The sequence below is a fragment of the Salmo salar genome, chromosome 04, assembly GCF_965601325.2.
Source record: "Salmo salar chromosome 04, fSalSal1, whole genome shotgun sequence".
NCBI lineage: Eukaryota > Metazoa > Chordata > Actinopteri > Salmoniformes > Salmonidae > Salmo > Salmo salar.
This window is the reverse complement of record NC_138294.1, coordinates 26351548-26371777: the sequence shown is the minus strand read 5'-3', so window position 1 is coordinate 26371777 and position 20230 is coordinate 26351548. Positions and strand designations below refer to the sequence as shown.

Sequence of the window (20230 nt, the reverse complement as noted above, 5' to 3'; positions counted from 1 at the left end):
GGGAAACATAGAAGTATCTTTGCCGTAGATGAATGGTGTAAACTTTTAATTATATTTGCTGACACCCTACTGTCAAATTTTGACACCAGTAGAGTAGCTATCTAGCTATATAAACCACGTCCCTCTGCAAACACGCCTTTTCCGGTGTTGGTACTTATTTAAATTATGTAAGAGTTAAGGTGATGTCACCTTACCCCCTTAATAATGAATCCAACTGTTTGACATGGGGAGGGGACCAATAACTTTATGATAAAACTTTATCAATGTAGAAGCAACAGTGACCTTTCTGATTTTCCCATTCCCTTTTCTTTTACCAAAAATGTTCTATCCGCACTCCGACCTGCAAAAGGCAGCAATAAGCAACACCGCGTCTTGTCTGCTGGAAAGCTACACGAAGAAGACACCGTAGCTTTGCGCCAACTAATAACGTCCTTTCTCTTCAGTGTATACGGAAGTAAACAATGACCAAGAACAATTTACACATTAGCGTTTTTACATTCTTGATATTTAGACATTTAGAAACACCATGGAACTCAAAATATGGCTAATTTAACTGCACAGCATCACATACCCCATGTATTATTTAATTCGTGTTAGAGACAGGACTTGGTTGGTAGATGTTATATAGGTTACGCTAGCTGCTAACAATGGCTAACTGTATGGTTTTTCACACTCAAATAGCCTCCATCATGGAGGTGCTAGCGAATGCAGCAGTGGCAGAGATCTGTAAACTCGTAGACGACGACTACGCAGTGTTTCGTTTGGAAATAACTCAAAGCCAGAAAGAAAACAGGGCGTTACGGAGGAAACTACTGGAAATGAAGGTGTCACGGGAGCGCGCAGAGAGGACAATGCGAGAGCGCGTCCTCGCCAGTCGTCCCAGAAGTGTCAAGCTCCTCGACCGATACAGAGGAATATCAAGAGGTACATTTTGCAGAAGGCTGCGGAGCAGGTCGCCGTTCATATATAGCTCAGTGCCTGTCGCCCCGTTCCCCTCTGCACTTGTGTTCAGATGTGTTACCTATATTTGGATCTTGGTCAGTGTTTGCATAGAATGCAAAAATTCCCTTGATTACTTGGCTATCTTGCACAAAGACACAATATCGTATTGTAACCAGATTCTTGATTTACTGCTTTTCCTATTATTTACTCAATGAAAACAATGTGATACATGGGACATAATACATCAATCAATAAATAGTATATCAAGAAGTTAGAAGAAGTGTTAAGAAGTGCCTAACCACCTCTTTTCCTCCAACCACTCTCTCAGGTGAAGGACATCTCCCTGGAGGCCACAGGACTATTGTGAAGCCAGTGGGACACAATACATGGAGAGATGACCAACCAATCACTGTTGATGAGGGGAGTGGAACCTCAACCCAGCACGTTATCATGATAGAGGTTAGTGTAATAGAGTTACACCAGAAATTACAGTTGCTTTCAGAAAGAGTCCCCTCAGCTATTCACTTGCATACATGTACATCCTCATTTATCTGCCATAGGGGAGCTTGTGAGACTTGCCTACTGTTAATATGTGTGTGTGAATAACTCACGTCGGCGAGTGAGATAAGATGCAAGAATAATCCTTTACTCAGGTGTTACATGTTACAGGTCACGACATTCTATCTTGCGTTACTCATCTCATATGTGTGTACTGTGTTCTATACTGTCCATCTGAGCCTATGCCGCTCTGACATTGCTCATTCATATTTCTATATTCTTATTCCATTCCTTACTTGTATTTGTTGTGGAATTGTTAGATATTACTTGTTAGATATTGCTGCACTGTCGGAACTAGAAGCACAAGCATTTCGCTACACTCGCAATAACATATGCTAACCATGTGTATGTGACCAATAAAATGTGATTTATCTATCCGAGATAGGTGCCCCACTAGCACCATCTCTGGGTTGGTATTCTGCCCATTATCTTAACATCTTCCTTTTCATGTATAATTAGCTCGAGCACTTCATTCCATTTTAATACCACAGTGAAAATACCTATTTACATTATCAACACCTTTTTCCTTTTCTTGTCCTAGTGTGGCGCACTGGTAGCATATTGGGCACTTCTGGGACCCTCAGGGCCTCTTCTTCATCTTCCACATCCTCCTGAAATTGTGGAGGAACGGTCATTAGAGATAACTGCCCTGGTGGGGTATGCCCCATCTCCTCATAATGTGTCCTGCCCACACCATCCAGGGGATATTGTCTTCCCATGTGGCCCTCCTATGCCCCATGCTCTTCTAAACTGGGCATATGCCCCTCCAGTTCCTTCGATTCTTTCGACCCTTTACTTCCACTTCATATGACCTTGCGCTGATGTGCCCTATGCATGTGCCAAGACTCCATATGGCATCTCTGGCTTGAGGTGACAGGAGCACTCTGACAGCTTGGCCTTGTTTTATTACAGGAAGATTCTTTGCATGCTGATCATAGTAATGTTTTGACTTGTCCTGACGTGCATGCTTGTGTGCCTGAACATCTCTAATGACATTAGGTGCGAGGAGCTTGGGAGCTGTTGGCAAGAGAGAGCGTCTAGACATCTAGACATTCTAGACATTAAGCGATGTACAGGACTGCTGCTGAAGCCCTCTGTGGGAGTATTTCTCCACGCCAAAATGGCTTGCCACACCTCTGCCTTTCTGCATAGCCTTTGTGATGAGTCTTTGCTATTTTCACTGCTGACTCAGCCTTACCATTACTCTGACTGTGGTAGGGTGAGGAGGACGCATGATGGATCTCCCAGGCTTTTGCAATCAAAGCAAAGTCGTGACTCGTGAACTGGGGCCCATTATCCGTAACTATAACATATCTGCTATGCCATATCTGCTAAACTGCTGCTTACAACCAGGGGCGAAAATCTCATATCAACTTTGGAGGGGACAATTACATGACATTTTCTCAAGAGCAATTCCTTAGGGGGACACCAAAAGTAGTGCTGTAACACATAGCCTACATTGTAATATGATAAATTTAAATTGAGGAACCAAAGAAATAAGGTGTTTGCCGTACTCCTAACTCCCGGTACCCAAAACTACACAACTAATCACAACAGTAATACCATTGCCTTTAACAAATCTTAGTTCAGTCACCAGTTTAAGTTGAGAGTGGGGGTATCCATGGCATTTTCCAATTATGTTCCTATTTTACAAGTAAAAAAAATGGAGAACCTTTCATAATGTTGCCAAACAAAGACTCAACAAACTTACCTGAGACTCCCTGTCTCTGCCAGTCTGTCCCTGCATATCTGTCCCCAACTCTGCTGTCTGTGTGCCATCTGTTGCCTGCTCTGCCTAATGACATCATTGTGAAACATTTCCATTAGAATTTAATTTCTTTCTTATGAACATTTTATCAACTAGTCTTTGAGATATTAGGCTACTAGGGTTCTTACTTTGCGTTTTGGTGTACTGAAAAATACTCTGATGTCCGTCTTTTATTTTTCTGCCATTTTTCTACCTGGCTGGCTGGCTACACACACACACAGTGTGTAGGTTATTTACAGTAGGAGATGGGCTTCTATCATTATATTTGGGCTTCGATCTAAAAGGTAGCTAGCAAATGTGAAACGGATTAAAATGACAAGAGTTGACAGCTGTATGAGTTCACCATTTACACAACATATGCTGCAACCTTTTGTAATTTTAATAGTTTGTTTCATATTGGCTGGCTTCCAACAATAGCTGAATTTGCAAAGCTAGCGAGCACCAATTCAGTTTCAGTGGTGTTTGCTATAATCTTTGCTACCCGGGTTAAATAAAGGTGAAATAAAATAAATAAATAAAAGTTCCCTTGCGACAATTTAGCTTTTGCAACAAGACCATTAAATATATTTAAGACAATGGTAGAAGAGAGTGTAGTTCTGTTCAGTTTGGACTCCAGTTTATCGCTAACCTTATCACAGGGACTTTGAAGCACTAACTTACATCATCTGCATGCTGATCTTGGAATAAATTGACGATAGCAAAGATTCCATCTTTGACGAGGCCACATAAATGGAATAGGTACTAGCTAGCTTAATAGTTAATATTTGCGCGCTAGCTCTGCATATTCAGCTAGTGTGTGTGCGCGATTGACTGGATTAACCTCACGTCAGTTACGTTCATTGAGTGCCTTTCAGACAGTGGATACGACCCCTCTGTTACCTTGCCAACTAAGGAACTGGCAGTGGATCAAACCATTGTGAGGCAAAGGGTGGGGGGGTCGCAATCTTTTGAAACTTAAAAACGCGCTATTAAGTGTCTATAATCAGCACAATTGCTTTCATTGCGTATTATTAATATTATTTAAATTACATAGTTATGTTTCAGTGATATATTGGGGGGGACAAATCATTTTTCCCAGGATGGGGGGGTCGTGTCCCCCCCGTCCCCCCCGGGATTTCCGCCCCTGCTTACAACAATTGATGATGCAAGCGGCTGTTGTGTCAATCACTTTCTCCACCTCCCAAAAATGGTAATAGTAGTCCACTATAATCAGGAAAGGAACACTCTTGACTGTGAACAGATCCATTCCCAATTTAGGCCAAGGACGTGCTGGCTGCAGGGTTTCCTTTTGCTGCTTAGGTAGATTAGCATTCCATATGCTGCACACGGCCACAAAATGTTTTAATTTAGAATACAGAGTCTGTCTTTCCTGAGACTGGCTTCGATCCCTGAGTGCCCTGCTTGGATACGAGAGAATCATCGGGCGAAGAGTTTCTGGCACTACCACCCTGTCGCCTTTTGTAGACAACCTCTTCCTGCATTGTGAGTTTGTCTCTGTATGTCCAGCAGTCCCTTACCAGGATGGGCATACTCTTTCTTGTGTCCGGCCAGCCTCTTAGGATGAAAGACTGAAGCGTTCGAGAAGTCTTGTCCTCTGCTGAATGAGCTTTGGATAACATCCTGTGTCTGCGGGGAGATGTTTTGATCAGTAGCATGGTTCACGTCTTCAACCTCTGCCTGTAGAGCATGTACAGTCTCATTTGCCCGTTATTGCGCGTGACTAGCTGTTGGTAGTGCTGCTCAAGACAAGAAATCTGCAATGTGAAGTTCTACTCCTTTCTTGTATACTACCTGTAGTTGATAACGCTGAAGCTTTAGCGTTATCCTTTGTAGTCACTTTGGGGCAGACACAAGAGGTTTTTTGAAGATGACCTCAAATGGCTTGTGATCAGTGTGCAACGTGATAAAGTCCCCATCATGAAGGTACTGGTCACAGGCGAACAATATGGCTAGGCACTCCTTTTCAATTTGGGCATATCCTTGCTCTGTGGGTGTCAATGTCCTCGAAGCAAATGCAATGGGCTGCCCCTTCTGCAGGAGCGCTGCCCCTAGGCCTTTGTCACTTGCAACACATTGTAGGGTCACTTCCTCAGAGAGGTCATAGTACCTCAGTATTGGTTGGTTGCTTACCAATTTCTTGATTTGCGCTAATGCAGCATCATGTTGAGGACGCCATGCCCACAGCACATCTTTATTGGTCAGCCGACGCAATGGCTCACAAGCGTCAGACAGATGAGGTAAGAATTTGGCTAAGTCATTTACAAAACCAATCAGTCGCTGCACTGCTTTTGCGTCTGTAGGTGGCGGCATTTGCTGTACTGCCTCCGCCTTCTTGGAGTCTGGCTTCAGGCGTTCAGCTGTCAAAAGATGTCCCATGAATGTAATACTTGTGAGCCTGAGCTTAACTTTTGTCTTTATTCAGCTATAGATTCATCTCCCTTTCTCTTTGTAAGAGCTGAGTCAGGTTGGGGTCATGGTCCTGTACTGCTTCTTCCATTGTGGCACCACAGCCCTTTGCCAAGATGTCATCAGCTATGACGCTTATTCCTGGCAGTCCCTGAAGTGCATCCGGTTGCCTTCGCTGATATTCCTCCGCAGTTGGTTTCACTCCTAAAGGTAACCTTGTCCACCGGTATCTACCATTGGGGGTCCAAAATGTGGTGAGGTAACTACTCTCTTCATCCAAATGTACCTGCCAGTACCATTTTTTTGCATCCATAACCGAATAGATTTTTGCTTTTGCCAGGCTTGGCAGTACCTCTTCAATGTTAGGCATTTGGTAATTTTGCCAGGCTTTTCCATCACAACCATGTTAATTATCCCCTTTGTAGGTTTGGTGACCTTTGTAATGACACCCTGTTCCTCCATTGAATCAACAGCCTTTAGTATCTTTTCTTTCAGTGGAATGGGGATTCGGCTGGGAAGCTATTGAACTGGTCTGCCAGACTCACCCCCCACCAGGTGGAGCTCACCTGGCAGAGCCCCCATCCCTTCAAAAACGTCCTCAAACTGTTTCAGTTTTACCCGCTTGAGGTGTTCAAGTCTGATGGGACCTTTTTGTTTTTCTTTAGTGCTGACATGATGAACGACATGTTGGTGGTTGAGTTGTAGCACCTTTTCACACGTTTCTGCTGAAAGGAGAGGCTGCTGCTGCAAGGTTTTCACCACTTGGAACTTTACCACATATGTTTCCCCATCATGATTGTCTTGTAGTTCACACTCCCCTGCTGGTGTAATAACCGAGCCATCGTACAGCCTTAGCCTTGCTTGGTTGTGGCTTTGCATCTCCATCCTGCAGTACTTGCATAAAGTCTCTTTAGCCAAGTATATTAACAGTTGAGCCACTGTCTAGATGGCATTTGATCGTGCTGCTTGGATCATAATCACAGTTGTCAGTGGGGAAAGCTTTAAGTTTGTAAACCATTTGTCTTTGAACATAATTAACATCTGTCATGTATAGCATGTCAGCTTCTTCATCATCATTATGATCACTGCATATATCCTGTTTTAGCAGATTGACAGGCTTACTTTGTCTGCACACTTTAGCAAAATTGTAATTTTTTTCCCCACCGAATTTGCACAGAACCCCCCATAAGCTGGACATTTGGCTCTTGCCTGTGCTGATCCACAGTACATGCAGCCATCTTTAGTAATTTTCTGCCTTGCATCACTGTCCAACAAATGTAGTTTCCATTTTTCGTCGACATGGTCTCTGTGTTTGTTCTGGCATAATTAACAGATTCTGCCTTTTCAGGGACAGCGTTCATCTTTTTTAATTGGATCGGCATCTGTTCGCTTGCTTTGCATAGATCTATGGCTTTAGTCAGTGTAAGTTCGCGCAGCATACTTTCTCTTACCCTGTTATCTTTACAGCCAATCACAAGTCTGTCTCTGATCATTTCGTCTCTCATTGCACTGAAATCACATGAATCAGACAATTGATGCAGCCTCACAACATATTGACCCGATGTCTCTGCTTGAGTTTGTTCACGTGTTAAAAATGAATCTTTCATAAATCCCATTACGAGCAGGTTCAAAACGTCTTTGTAAAACGTCAAGGATTTTCTTTGAATTGTTCCAATCATCTCGCACATGCGGGTCTTTTTTTTTTTTTTATCTTAGCCCGTAGCGATTTCATCATTCTCCCACTGATCACGGAAAAACAGACAGTTTCGATACAAATCGCCTTTCATGTCCATGGCGCTAGGCACCGGGAATTTGACCGAGAGACATTGCAGGCTCTTTTTCCTCGCTCATCTGTTCCACTTGTTTGCCTTATTTTCCGTAGGGCTTGGCTTTGGGTTCATTTCTCTGACACTGTGTTAACATCTATGTTAGGTAAGATCCAAGTATAATCCTTTTGGTATTTGTTATTTTATTAGGATCCCCATTAGCTGTTGCGAAAGCAGCAGCTACTCTTCCTGGGGTCCACAAAAAAACATGAAACATAATACAGAATGACATAACATCATTTGACAAGAACAGCTCAAGGACAGAACTACATATATTTTTCAAAAGGCACACGTAGCCTGCATATCAATGCATACACACAAACTATCTAGGTCAAATAGGGGAGAGGCGTTGTGCCGCGAGGTATTGCTTTATCTGTTTTTTTTAAACCAGGTTTGCTGTTTGTTTGAGCAATATGAGATGGAAGGAAGTTCCATGCAATAAGGACTCTAAATAATACTGTACATTTTCTTGAATTTGTTCTGGATTTGGGGATTATGAAAAGACCCCTGGTGGCATGTCTGGTGGGATAAGTGTGTGTGTCAGAGCGGTGTGTAAGTTGACTATGAAAACTATTTGGGATTTGTTTGCATAGAAAAAAGAAGTGATGCAGTCAGTCTCTCCTCAACTCTTAGCCAAGAGAGACTGGCATGCATAGTATTTATATCAGCCCTCTGAATACAATTAAGAGCACAACGTGCCACTCTGTCCTGGGCCAGTTGCAGCTTAACTAGGTCTTTCCTTGCAGCACTGGACCACACGACTGGACAATAATAAAGATTAGACAAAACTAGAGCCTGCAGAACCTGCTTTTTGGAGTTCGGTGTCAGAAAAGCAGAGCATTTCTTTATTACGGCTAGACCTCTCCCCATCTTTGCAACCATTGAATCTATATGTTTTGACCATGACAGTTTATAATCTAAGGTAACGCCAAGTAATTTAGTCTCCTCAACTTGTTCAACAGTCACACTCATTACCAGCTTCAGCTGAGGTCTAGCACTTAAGGAATGATTTGTACCAAATACAGTGCTCTTAGTTTTGAGATGGTCAGGACCAGTTTATTACTGGCCACCCATTCCAAAACAGACTGCAACTCTTTAAGGGTTTCAGTGACTTCATTAGTTGTGGTTGCTGATGCGTATATGGTTGAATCATCAGCATACATGGACACACATGCTTTGTTTAATGCCAGTGGCAGGTCATTGGTAAAAATAGAAAAGAGTAGAGAGCTGCCCTGCAGTACACCACACGTTGCATGTTTGACATTAGAGATGCTTCCATTAAAGAAAACCCTTTGAGTTCTATTAGATAGATAGCTCTGAATCCACAATATGACAGAGGTTGAAAAGCCATAGCACTTAAGTTTTGGTCAATAATATCAAAGGCTGCACTGAAATCTAACAGTACAGCTCCCACAATCTTCTTATAATCAATTTCTTTCAAACAATCATCAGTCATTTGTGTCAGTGCAGTACATGTTGAGTGCCCTTCTCTATAAGCATGCTGAAAGTCTGTTGATAATTTGTTTACAGAGAAATAGCATTGTATTTGGTCAAACACCATTTTTTCCAACGGTTTGCTAAGAGCTGGCAGCAAGCTTATAGGTCTGCTGTTAGAACCAGTAAAGGCTGCTTTACCACTCTTGGGTAACGGAATTACTTTGGCTTCCCTCCAGGCTCAGATTAAAAATATGACAGATATGGTTGGCTATAGTCAGCTACCATCCTCAGTAGCTTTCCATCTAAGTTGTCAATGCCAGGAGGTTTGTCATTATTGAGCTTTAACAATAATTTTCCACCTCTCCCACACTAACTTTACAAAATTCAAACTTGCACGGCTTTCCTTTCATTATCTATGTTTTTTTATGCATGAATATAATTGCTCACTGTTTGTCATGGGCATCTCCTGCCTAAGTTTGCCCACTTTGCCAATGAAATAATCATAAAAATAATTGGCAACATCAAATGATTTTGTGATGAATAAGCCATCTGATTCGATGAAAGATGGAGTTGAATGTCTTTCTGCCCATAATTTCATTTAAAGTAATCTAAGGTTTTTTCCATAATTCTTTGTCATTGATCTTGGCTTCATAATGCAGTTTCTTCTTCTTTTTGTCATGTTTAGTCACATAATTTCTCAATTTGCAGTAAGTAAGCGAGTCAGATGTGCAGCCAGACTTATTAGCCACTCCTTTTGCCCCATCTCTTTCAACCATAAAGTTTTCAATTCCTCATCAATCCATGGAGCCTTAACAGTTCTAACAGTCAGTTTCTTAACAGGTGCATGTTTATCAATAATTGGAAGAAGCAATTTCATAAATTCTTCAAGTGCAGTATCTGGATGCTCCTTATTAATCACATCAGACCAACAAATATTTTTAACATCATCCACATAAGAGTCACAGCAAAATCTATTGTATGATCTCTTATACACTATTTTAGGCCCAGCTTTTGGAACGTTGGCTTTCCCGGATATAGCCATTATATTGTGATCACTGCATCCAATGGGTTCGGATACAGCTTTAGAACAAAGTTCTACAGCATTAATAAAAATGTGATCGATACATGTGGATGATTTTTTTATTTAACTAGGCAAGTCAGTTAAAGAAGAAATTCTTATTTTCAATGACGGCCTAGGAACTGTGGGTTAACTGCCTTGTTCAGGAGCAGAACGACAGATTTTTACCTTGTCAGCTCGGGGATTCGATCTTGCAACCTTTCAGTTACTAGTCCAACGCTCTAACCATTAGGCTACCTGCCGCACATCTTGTTCCTGTAGTGTTTGTAAACACTATCGTGTCTTTGACTATGCCGGATTAAGTGATATGACATGCTATTCTATAAAATAATTTCTCTGTAATTAATATTACCTGATTAAGCTAATCATGTAAATGTAATTAACTAGAAAGTCGGGGCACCACAAAATAATGTTTATAGAGCTGTTATCTTCCGAATAAACTCTTAAAGACCTGGTAATCTTTTACCTCAATAGCAGTCAATATTTAATCGTCACCTTATTTAATCTCATCTGAAAGTTGTAAATTCTTGGTTATCTTCACGAACCCTGGCTAACAAGTTGAATCAGCAATACAAAATGTGGTTTAATTATTTATTTACTAAATACCTAAATAAATCACACAGAATTACACCTACACAGAATGGATCATACATTGATTACAAATTATGTCATAAAGGAAAACGTCCCTAGCGGATGGAACAGATATGACGGCTGGTTACACAAAGAAAGGGGGTTGGGTTTTGAATGAAAGAGCGGGAAGACTGAGGAACAAAAAGATTTTGTGTCTCTATCGGGCCATAGGCAGCTATGCTATTGTAAATACAGTATCTTATGCATTCTAAATAACCGCCCATTTGAAAAAGGAAAATGCCATAAATATTTACTCTGAGCTGCGCTTCGGTAGATTGGTCATAGATAGAAGACCGGGTTGTCCTTTGAAGAATGTCTGGTGGTAGAACGGATACTTGGTAGTACCGTCGCCGAGAGGTAGACAGATACTCTGTCCGTCCTCTCCTAGCCCACATCTACAGTTGCTGCGCTAACACAACGGCTAGGTGGTATCACTTCTTTATTGAATAAGAGTTCAAAGTTCATACCAAGTTGCCATACTTTAAGCTCATGCTATATTCTGGCTGGTATAGTCAAAATTCATCCTTTTGGCGTGTGGATCGTCATCTTCACGTTCCAGACAGAGCAGGTGACGGGGAAAATTGAAAACAACAAACAGCAGGGATCTAGACAGCCACAAACCCGGGACAATCCATGGTCCCAGCCACAATGGCTAAAAGCGTAGCGGGCTGCGTTCAAGAACACCTCGCTAGCTTGATGTTCAGCTAGCTAGCAGCTAGGCTAGCTACGACGCCAAATAGCTCCTCAGACCCGTCCTTGGTCGGCAGGATCACTGGAAAGATACAAGCAGTCCCAGCAACTGATGCCAACTGCGTCGCGGGATCCAACATAAGAAGCTAGGTAGCTACCAAGAACTTTCCAATGTACTTTTAAACAACAAACTTTCCCAAAAATCAAAACCTAGCTCTTCCTCTTCCTTCCTACAACAGGAAGTGACACGTTACAGGTGTTACACGTTACAGCTCACCACATCCTAATCAGACCCTCATAATGCACCCGTTTATCTATCCTAAATAGGTGCCCCACTAGCGCCATCTCTGGGTTGGTATTATGCCCATTATCTCATCACCTACGACATTGTTATCCAATTCAACTCATGTACCGGTAATAACCTCTTCTCTTCTTGTGTCAGTCTGTAGATGGAGAGGCTGCAGGTCCTGGAGGATCGTCTCTGGTCAAGCAGGAGAGGACTGAAGGAGAAGAGGATCCACGGCACAGTAGAGACATCCAGACTGTAGCCACGGGGGACCAATCCAACACCGCCATGCCCCAGCCCAGGACCAGACGCAGCATCACAGAGTTCAGTGAAACGCCGAACGCCATCCTAAAGTCAGAGACAGACAAAGAGACTTTAACTGTAACAAAAAGGCTTTTACACACAGGATCTGACCACAGATCAGACCCAGAGAGGCTGGGGCCACTGGGCTGTCCTCCTGCTCCTGGCTCAGAGTATTTACCAGTATTTCATCAGAGCCAGAGTAAGGATCATTCATGTGGAGATGGTGATGGTCCCACGTTAGACAATGGCAGTGATGATCCGTCTTGTTCTTACGCTACAGAGATGGACCCTGACAACATGCTCTTGGGTTTAGAGAGACAGACTGATCTGTCTAGAGGACACTGGAATCAGTACAGTAGTAGTGTATACTCTGAAGGGTGCCTAGATAAGAAAGGAGAGGGTCTGGTTGTAGATGAATTGACTGTGAAAGTGGAGGGCGACGCCCCTCCCACATGGAATGGAGATGGTCACCTTGGAGATGGACACTCACAGGGCAGAGATTTCTTAGATTACAGGGAAAGCTTGGAGACAAATTCACTTGTCGCGACCCACTCCACTTTACACGCATTCAGGGATCGCGACCCAGTGTCCACGTCGATGGGGCCTTCCGATTCACATGGCCGTGTTCTTTTTGATCAGAAATTGAACTCAAACAACAGGGCTAGAGACCAGGCTCAGGGAGAGGAAGCCACATCAGGAAATAGTAAAGAGAAACGGTTCCTCTGCATGTTCTGTAACAAAGGCTTCAGCTGCCTCCAGAAGGTGGAGATCCACCAGAGGGTCCACACAGGGGAAAAACCTTTCAGCTGTACCCAGTGTCATATGCGCTTTGCCCAGACTGGTGACCTGAAGAGGCACCAGAGGGTCCACACAGGGGAGAAACCATTCGGCTGCCACCTGTGCCGGGCTAGTTTCTCCCACTCCTCAAGCCTGAAAAGGCACCAGAGGGTCCACACAGGGGAGAAACCCTACAGCTGCCCCCAGTGTGAGAAAAGGTTCTCCCACCAGCACCATTTGAAGATGCACCTGAAGGTCCACACGGGAGAGAGGTCGTTTGCCTGTACGCACTGCGGGAAAAGTTTCTCCGAGAGGAGCTACCTCAGGATACACCAGCAGAAAAAACATTCCACTCTATAACGTAGAAAGTAACCATTCCACTCGATAGCTTCTGATGTTTAGATCAAACTCTGCATTAAAGACAAAGATGAATTTATTGTTGTCAGCAGAAAAGACCCAGAGATGCATTTGTTATAACGAGAGTTACAGATTTCAGTGTTGAATATTCCTGAGTAGAATATTACATCCAGACATGGTGTGATATTTAAGGCATATACAATGCCTTTGGAAAGTGTTCAGACCCCTTGACTTTTTCCACATTTTGTTTCATTACAGCCTTATTCTATAATGGATTAAATAAATAAAAAATCCTCAGCAATCTACACACAATACCCCATAATGCGAAAAACAGGAATACCTTATTTACATAAGTATTCAGACCCTTTGCTATGAGAAATTGAGCTCAGGTGCATCCTGTTTCAATTGATCATCCTTGAGGAAAGTTCTACAACTTGATTGGAGTCCACCTATGGTAAAGTAAATTGATTGGACATGATTTGGCAAGGCACACACTTGTCTATATAAGGTCACACAGTTGACAGTGTATGTCAGAGCAAAAACCAAGCCATGAGGTCGAAGGATTTGTCCGTAGAGCTCCAAGACAGGATTATGTTGAGGCAGAGATCTGGGGAAGGGTACCAAAACATTTCTGCAGCATTGAAGGTCTCCAAGAACACAGTGGCCTCCATCATTCTTAAATGAAGACGTTTGGAACCACCAAGACTCTTCCTGGTGCTGGCTTCCCAGCCAAACTGAGTAATCGGGGGAGAAGGGCCTTGGTCTGGGATATGACCAAAAACGCGATGGTCACTCTGACCGAGCTATAGTGTTCCTCTGTGGAGATGGGAGAACCTTCCAGAAGGACAACAATCTCTGCAGCACTCCACCAATCAGGCCTTTATGGTAGAGTGGCCATCGGAAGCCACTCCTCAGTAAAAGGCACATGACAGCCCGCTTGGAGTTTGCCAAAAGGCACCTAAAGGCTCTCCGACCAGAAACAAGATTATCTGGTCTGATGAAACCAAAATTGAACTCTTTGGCCTGAATGCCAAGTGTCACGTCTGTAGGAAACCTGGCACCATCCGTACGGTGAAGCATGGTGGTGGCAGCATGCTTTGGGGGCGTTTTTCAGTGGCAGGGACTGGGAGACTAGTCAGGATCAAGGCAAAGATGAACGGAGCAAAGTACAGAGAGATCCTTGATGAAAACCTACTCCAGAACGCTCAGGACCTCAGACTGGGGCGAAGGTTCACCTTCCAACAGAACAACGATCCTAAGCACGCAGCCAAGACAACGCAGGAGTGGCTTCAGGACAAGTCTCAATGTCCTTGAGTGGCCCAGCCAGAGCCCAGACTTCGGTCATCTCTGGAGAGACCTGAAAATAGCTGTGTAGCAACACTCCCCATCCAAACTGACAGAGCTTGAGAGGATCTGCAGAGAAGAATGGGAGAAACTCCCCAAATACAGGTGTGCCATGCTTGCTGCCAAAGGTGCTTCAACAAAGTACTGAGTAAAGGGTCTGAATACTTATGTAAATGTGATTTATTTTTAATAAATTAGCAAACATTTCTAAAAACCTGTTTTTGCTTTGTCATTATGGGGTATTGTGTGTAGATTGATGAGGGAAAAAACTATTGAATCAATTTTAGAGTAAGGCTGTAACCTAAACAAAATGTGGAAAAAGTCAAGGGGTCTGAATACTTTCCAAAGGCACTGTAAGCCTTAAAAGTTTGTTGCATATTGTGTGTTGTACTGTAAGCTATATGATGCACAAATGCCTGTTTCATTACTTCCATTCAACTATTGTTTTGACACTTAATAAGAAAATGAATGCAATTCATGCAGATGTTTTGTTGTGGTCTTCATATGGTGTATTTAAAACTTGTTTATGTTTACATTTTTACATTTTAGTCATTTAGTAGACACTCTTATCCAGAGCGACTTACAGTAGTGAATGCATACATTTCATACATTTTTTTTTTTTTTCCTGTGCTGGCCCCCCGTGGGAATCGAACCCACAACCCTGGCGTTGCAAACACCATGCTCTACCAACTGAGCTACAGGGAAGGCTATGTGTTTAATGTTTAGTCATTCTGACTTACACCCAACAGCGCTTTATAACCATTATAGACTTACTAAATATACCTACACACACACTAACAAACACCTACTCTTCATGTCAAAATAGTTCAGTCAGGTTTGTCTGATGATGACTTTTGACTTATCATAGCTGACTTATTTTTATGCCTTCAGAAAGTATTCACACCCCTTTTACTTTTTCCATTTTTTGTTGTGTTACAGGCTGAATTTAAAATGGATTAAATGGAGATTTCTTGTCACTGGCCTACACACAATACCCCATGATGTCAAAGTGGAATTATATTTTTAGAACATTTTACAAAATGAAAAGTCTTGAGTCAATTAGTAGGCAAGCCAAAATAAGTTCAGGAGTAAACATTTGCTTAACAAGTAATGTAATTGGCATGGACTCACTCTATGCAATAATAGCGTTTAACATGATTTTTGAATTAGTACCTCTCTATACCCAACACATACAGTTATCTGTAATGTGTCTCAGTCGGGCAGTGAATTTCAAACACAGATTAAACCACAAAGACCAGGGAGGTTTTCCAATGCCTCACATAGAAGGGAACCTATTGGTAGATGGGTAAAACATAAAAAGCAGACATTGAATATCCCTTTCAGCATGGGAAGTTATTAATTACACTTTAGATGGTGTATCAATACATCCAGTCACGACAAAGATACAGGAAGGAAACTTCTTCATACATATTTTAATTGGCAACATACACATACCATTTGTATTTTATATGTATACCTTTGCCTATTCTCTCTGGTTTCTAACATACAGTAGGCCTATGGTTTTGCACCAAATTATTGTCAAAGAAATCTAATCAAATCAAATGTATTTATAAAGCCCTTCTTACATCAGCTCATATCTCAAAGTGCTGTACAAAACCCCAGCCTAAAACCCCAAACAGCAAGCAATTCAGGTGTAGAAGCACGGTAGCTAGGAAAAACTCCCTAGAAAGGCCAGAACCTAGGAAGAAACCTAGAGAGGAACCAGTCCTCTTCTGGCTGTGTCGGGTGGAGATTATAACAGAACATGGCCAAGATGTTCAAATGTTCATAGATGACCAGCAGGGTCAAATAATAATAATCAGAGTGGTTGTCGAGGGTGCAACAGGTCAGCACCTCAGGAGTAAATGTCATTTGGCTTTTCATAGCCGATCATTCAGAATATCTCTACCGCTCCTGCTGTCTCTAGAGAGTTGAAAACAGCAGGTCTGGGACAGGTAGCACATCCGCTGAACAGGTCAGGGTTCCATAGCCGCAGGCAGAACAGTTGAAACTGGAGCAGCAGCACGGCCAGGTGGACTGGGGACAGCAAGGAGTCATCAGGCCAGGTAGTCCTGAGGCATGGTCCTAGGGCTCAGGTTCTCCAAGAGAGAGAAAGAGAGAAAAAATTAGAGAGAGCATACTTAAATTCACACAGGACACCGGATAAGACAGGAGAAATACTCCAGATATAACAGACTGACCCTAGCCCCCCAACACAAACTACTGCAGTATAAATACTGGAGGCTGAGACAGGAGGGGTCGGGAGACACTGTGGCCCCATCCGACGATACCCCCGGACAGGGCCAAACAGGCAGGATATAACCCCACCCACTTTCCCAAAGCACAGCCCCCACACCACTAGAGGGATATCTTCAACCACCAACTTACCATCCTGAGACAAGGCCGAGTATAGGCCGCAAAGATCTCCGCCACGGCACAACCCAAGGGAGGGTGCCAACCCAGACAGGAAGATCACGTCAGTAACTCAACCCACTCAAGTGACGCACCCCTCCTAGGGACGGCATGGAAGAGCACCAGTAAGGCAGTGACTCAGCCCCTGTAAAAGGGTCAGAGGCAGAGAATCCCAGTGGAGAGAGGGGACCCGGCCAGGCAGAGACAGCAAGGGTGGTTCGTTGCTCCAGTGCCTTTTCGTTCACCTTCACACTCCTGGGCCAGACTACACTCAATCATAGGACCTACTGAAGAGATGAGTCTTCAATAAAGACTTAAAGGTTGAGACCGAAACTGCGTCTCTCACATGGGTAGGCAGACCATTCCATAAAAATGGAGCTCTATAGGAGAAAGCCTTGCCTCCAACTGTTTGCTTAGAAATTCTAGGGACAAGTAGGAGGCCTGTGTCTTGTGACCGTAGCATACGTGTAGGCATGTACGGCAGGACCAAATCGGAAAGATAGGTAGGAGCAAGCCCATGTAATGCTTTGTAGGTTAGCAGTAAAACCTTGAAATCAGCCCTTGCCTTAACAGGAAGCCAGTTTAGAGAGGCTAGCACTCGAGTAATATGACCAAATTTCTGGGTTGTAGTCAAGATTCTAGCAGCCATGTTTAGCACTAACTGAAGTTTATTTAGTGCTTTATCCGGGTAGCTGGAAAGTAGAGCATTGCAGTAGTCTAACCTAGAGGTGACAAAAGCATGGATTAATTTTTCGGCATAATTTTTTGACAGAAAGTTTCTGATTTTTGCAATGTTACGTAGATGGAAAAAAGCTGTCCTTGGAACAGTCTTGATATGTTCATCAAAAGAGAGATCAGGGTCCAGAGTAACGCTGAGGTCCTTCACAGTTTTATTTGAGATAACTGTACAACCATCAAGATTAATTGTCAGATTCAACAGAAGATCTATTTGTTTCTTGGGACCTAGAACAAGCATGTCTGTTTTGTCCGAGTTTAAAAGTCGAAAATTTGTAGCCATCCACTTCCTTATGTCTGAAACACAGGCTTCCAGCGAGGGGAATTTTGGGGCTTCTCCATGTTTCATCGAAATGTACAGCTGTGTGTCATCCGCATAGCAGTGAAAGTTAACATTATGTTTCTGAATGACATCACCAAGAGTTAAAATATATAGTGAAAACAATAGTGGTCCTAAAACGGAACCTTGAGGAACACCAAAATTTACAGTTGATTTGTCAGAGGACAAACCATCCACAGAGACAAACTGATATCTTTCCGACAGATAAGATCTAAACCAGGGCAGAACTTGTCCGTGTAGACCAATTTGGGTTTCCAATCTCTCCAAAAGAATGTGGTGATCGATGGTATCAAAAGCAGCACTAAGGTCTAGGAGCACAAGGACAGATGCAGAGCCTCAATGCTAATCAATGCTTCAGAACCAAAATGTTGCATGGCTTGATTGTTGTCCAATGACCAGTCATGAGCATTAGCGCTCAAAGGCAGGCAGCATATTCAGATTAGTCTCAAGAGAGCACTTGTTTCATTTTCTCCGGGTTTGCATGGCAAAAACAGAGTAGGCCAGACCTGTGTTTATATTATCCATATAAAAGTTATGCATATATACAGTTTAGCAATCTATTAACATACTATGGACGCATCTTTGTCAGAACAATAGGGTAAAGCCACATGGCGTTCAGATAGTCCTAGTTTGGGTGGCTACATGTCTGAAGATAGCTGTAACTTCGCACTGCCTTAAATATTGTGTGATGAAAATGTAACATATTCTCGGAAATGTATTAAGATATTTGTGAGGAGGAAAGGGGCTACCCAGTGGTCAACATGCACTCCTGCAGGAAAGGATAAAGGATAAAGCGCTGCTATGCCTTTTTAACAACACTATCAACAAGGCAGGTCCTACAGGTTGTAGTTTTGTCTCAATTGGACTACTGTTCAGTCGTGTGGTCAGGTGCCACAAAGAGGGACCTCAGTAAAATTATAATTGGCTCAGAACAGGGCAGCCCTTAAATGTACACAGGGAGCTAACATTAATAATATGCATGTAAATCTCTCATGGCTCAAAGTGGAGGAGAGATTGACTTCATTATTACTTGGATTTGTAAAAAGTGTTGACATGTTGAATGCATAAACTACTAGCACACAGCTCAGACACCCAAGCATACCCCACAAGACATTCCACCAAAGGTCTCTTCACAATCCCCAAGTCAAGAACAGACTATGGGAGGTGCACAGTACTACATAGAGCCATGGCTACATGGAACTCTATTCCACATCAGGTAACGGATGCAAGCAATGGAATCAGATTTCAGATAAAAATACACCTTATGGTGAACTCGGGTATTTTGGTCAGGGTGTGTCATGTTGGGTATTTATCCTTGGTTTGTTTTCTATGTTTGCGTTATAGCCTTGTGTTAGCTCTATGTGGTTTATTTCTATGTTGGGTTCTGTCGATTCCCAATCAGAGACAGCTGTCGCTAGTTGTCTCTGATTGGGATCACATTTAAGTTCCTTTTTCCCTCACGCTGTTTGTGGGGTGTTGCCTCTTTGTGTTTTGAGCAGTTAACGTATCGGCATTTTCTTGGTTTTGTGTACGTGTTTATTTCAGTGTGAAGAATAAACATGTGTTCGCTCCCATCTGCGCTTTGGTCCGCTTCCTCATCACCCGACGACGATCGTTACAAGTAGCTGCTGCCTTGGGAGCAGCTAATGGGGATCCTTAATAAATACAAATACTCTCAAACTGGACCATTTTATCTCCATCTCTTCATTCAAAGACTCAATCATGGACACTCTTACTGACAGTTGTGGCTGCTTCACGTGATGTATTGTTGTCTCTAAATTCTTGCCCTTTGTGCTGTTGTCTGTGCCCATTAATGTTTGTACCATGTTTTGTGCTGCTACCATGTTGTGCTGCTGCCATGTTCTGTTGCTACCATGCTGTGTTGTCTTATGTCTCTCTTTATGTAGTGTTGTGGAGTCTCTCTTGTCGTGATGTGTGTTGTGTTCTATATTTATTTTAAATGTTTAATCACATTCCCATCACCGCAGGAGGCCTTTTGCCTTTTGATAGGTATCATTGTAAATAAGAATTTGTTCTTAACTGACTTGCCTAGTTAAATAAAGGTTAAATAAAAATAATAATACACAGAGGTATTTATTGAGGAGTATTGGAGGATTTGGCTATACTGACAAATCTATGGATAGCATAATTGCGTCTTTCATACAGGTAGGGCCACCACTTCTTTTTTGGAATAGGAAGAAATGGGCACCAACAAAGCCCTCTTGCAGTTGATGAAGTCGAATTAAAATGACAATTGTTGAAATTAATTACTTTCAGCACCAATGGTTGTCCACTTCTTTTTCATGATGCCGTAGCCGTTCCAAAGCTGTCTGCCCCCGTG

General features: G+C 42.7%; 1 protein-coding gene across 1 annotated transcript; it reads left to right on the top strand.

Moving 5' to 3' along the window:
* Positions 1 to 390: 390 nt before the first annotated feature.
* LOC106602612 (uncharacterized) lies at positions 391 to 19574 on the top strand. Its single transcript, XM_014195360.3, has 3 exons — positions 391 to 924; positions 1271 to 1401; positions 11778 to 19574. Exons 1-3 carry the CDS (start codon positions 648 to 650, stop codon positions 13059 to 13061), a joined length of 1692 nt encoding a protein of 563 aa, XP_014050835.2. The 5' UTR covers positions 391 to 647; the 3' UTR covers positions 13062 to 19574.
* Positions 19575 to 20230: the final 656 nt, after the last annotated feature.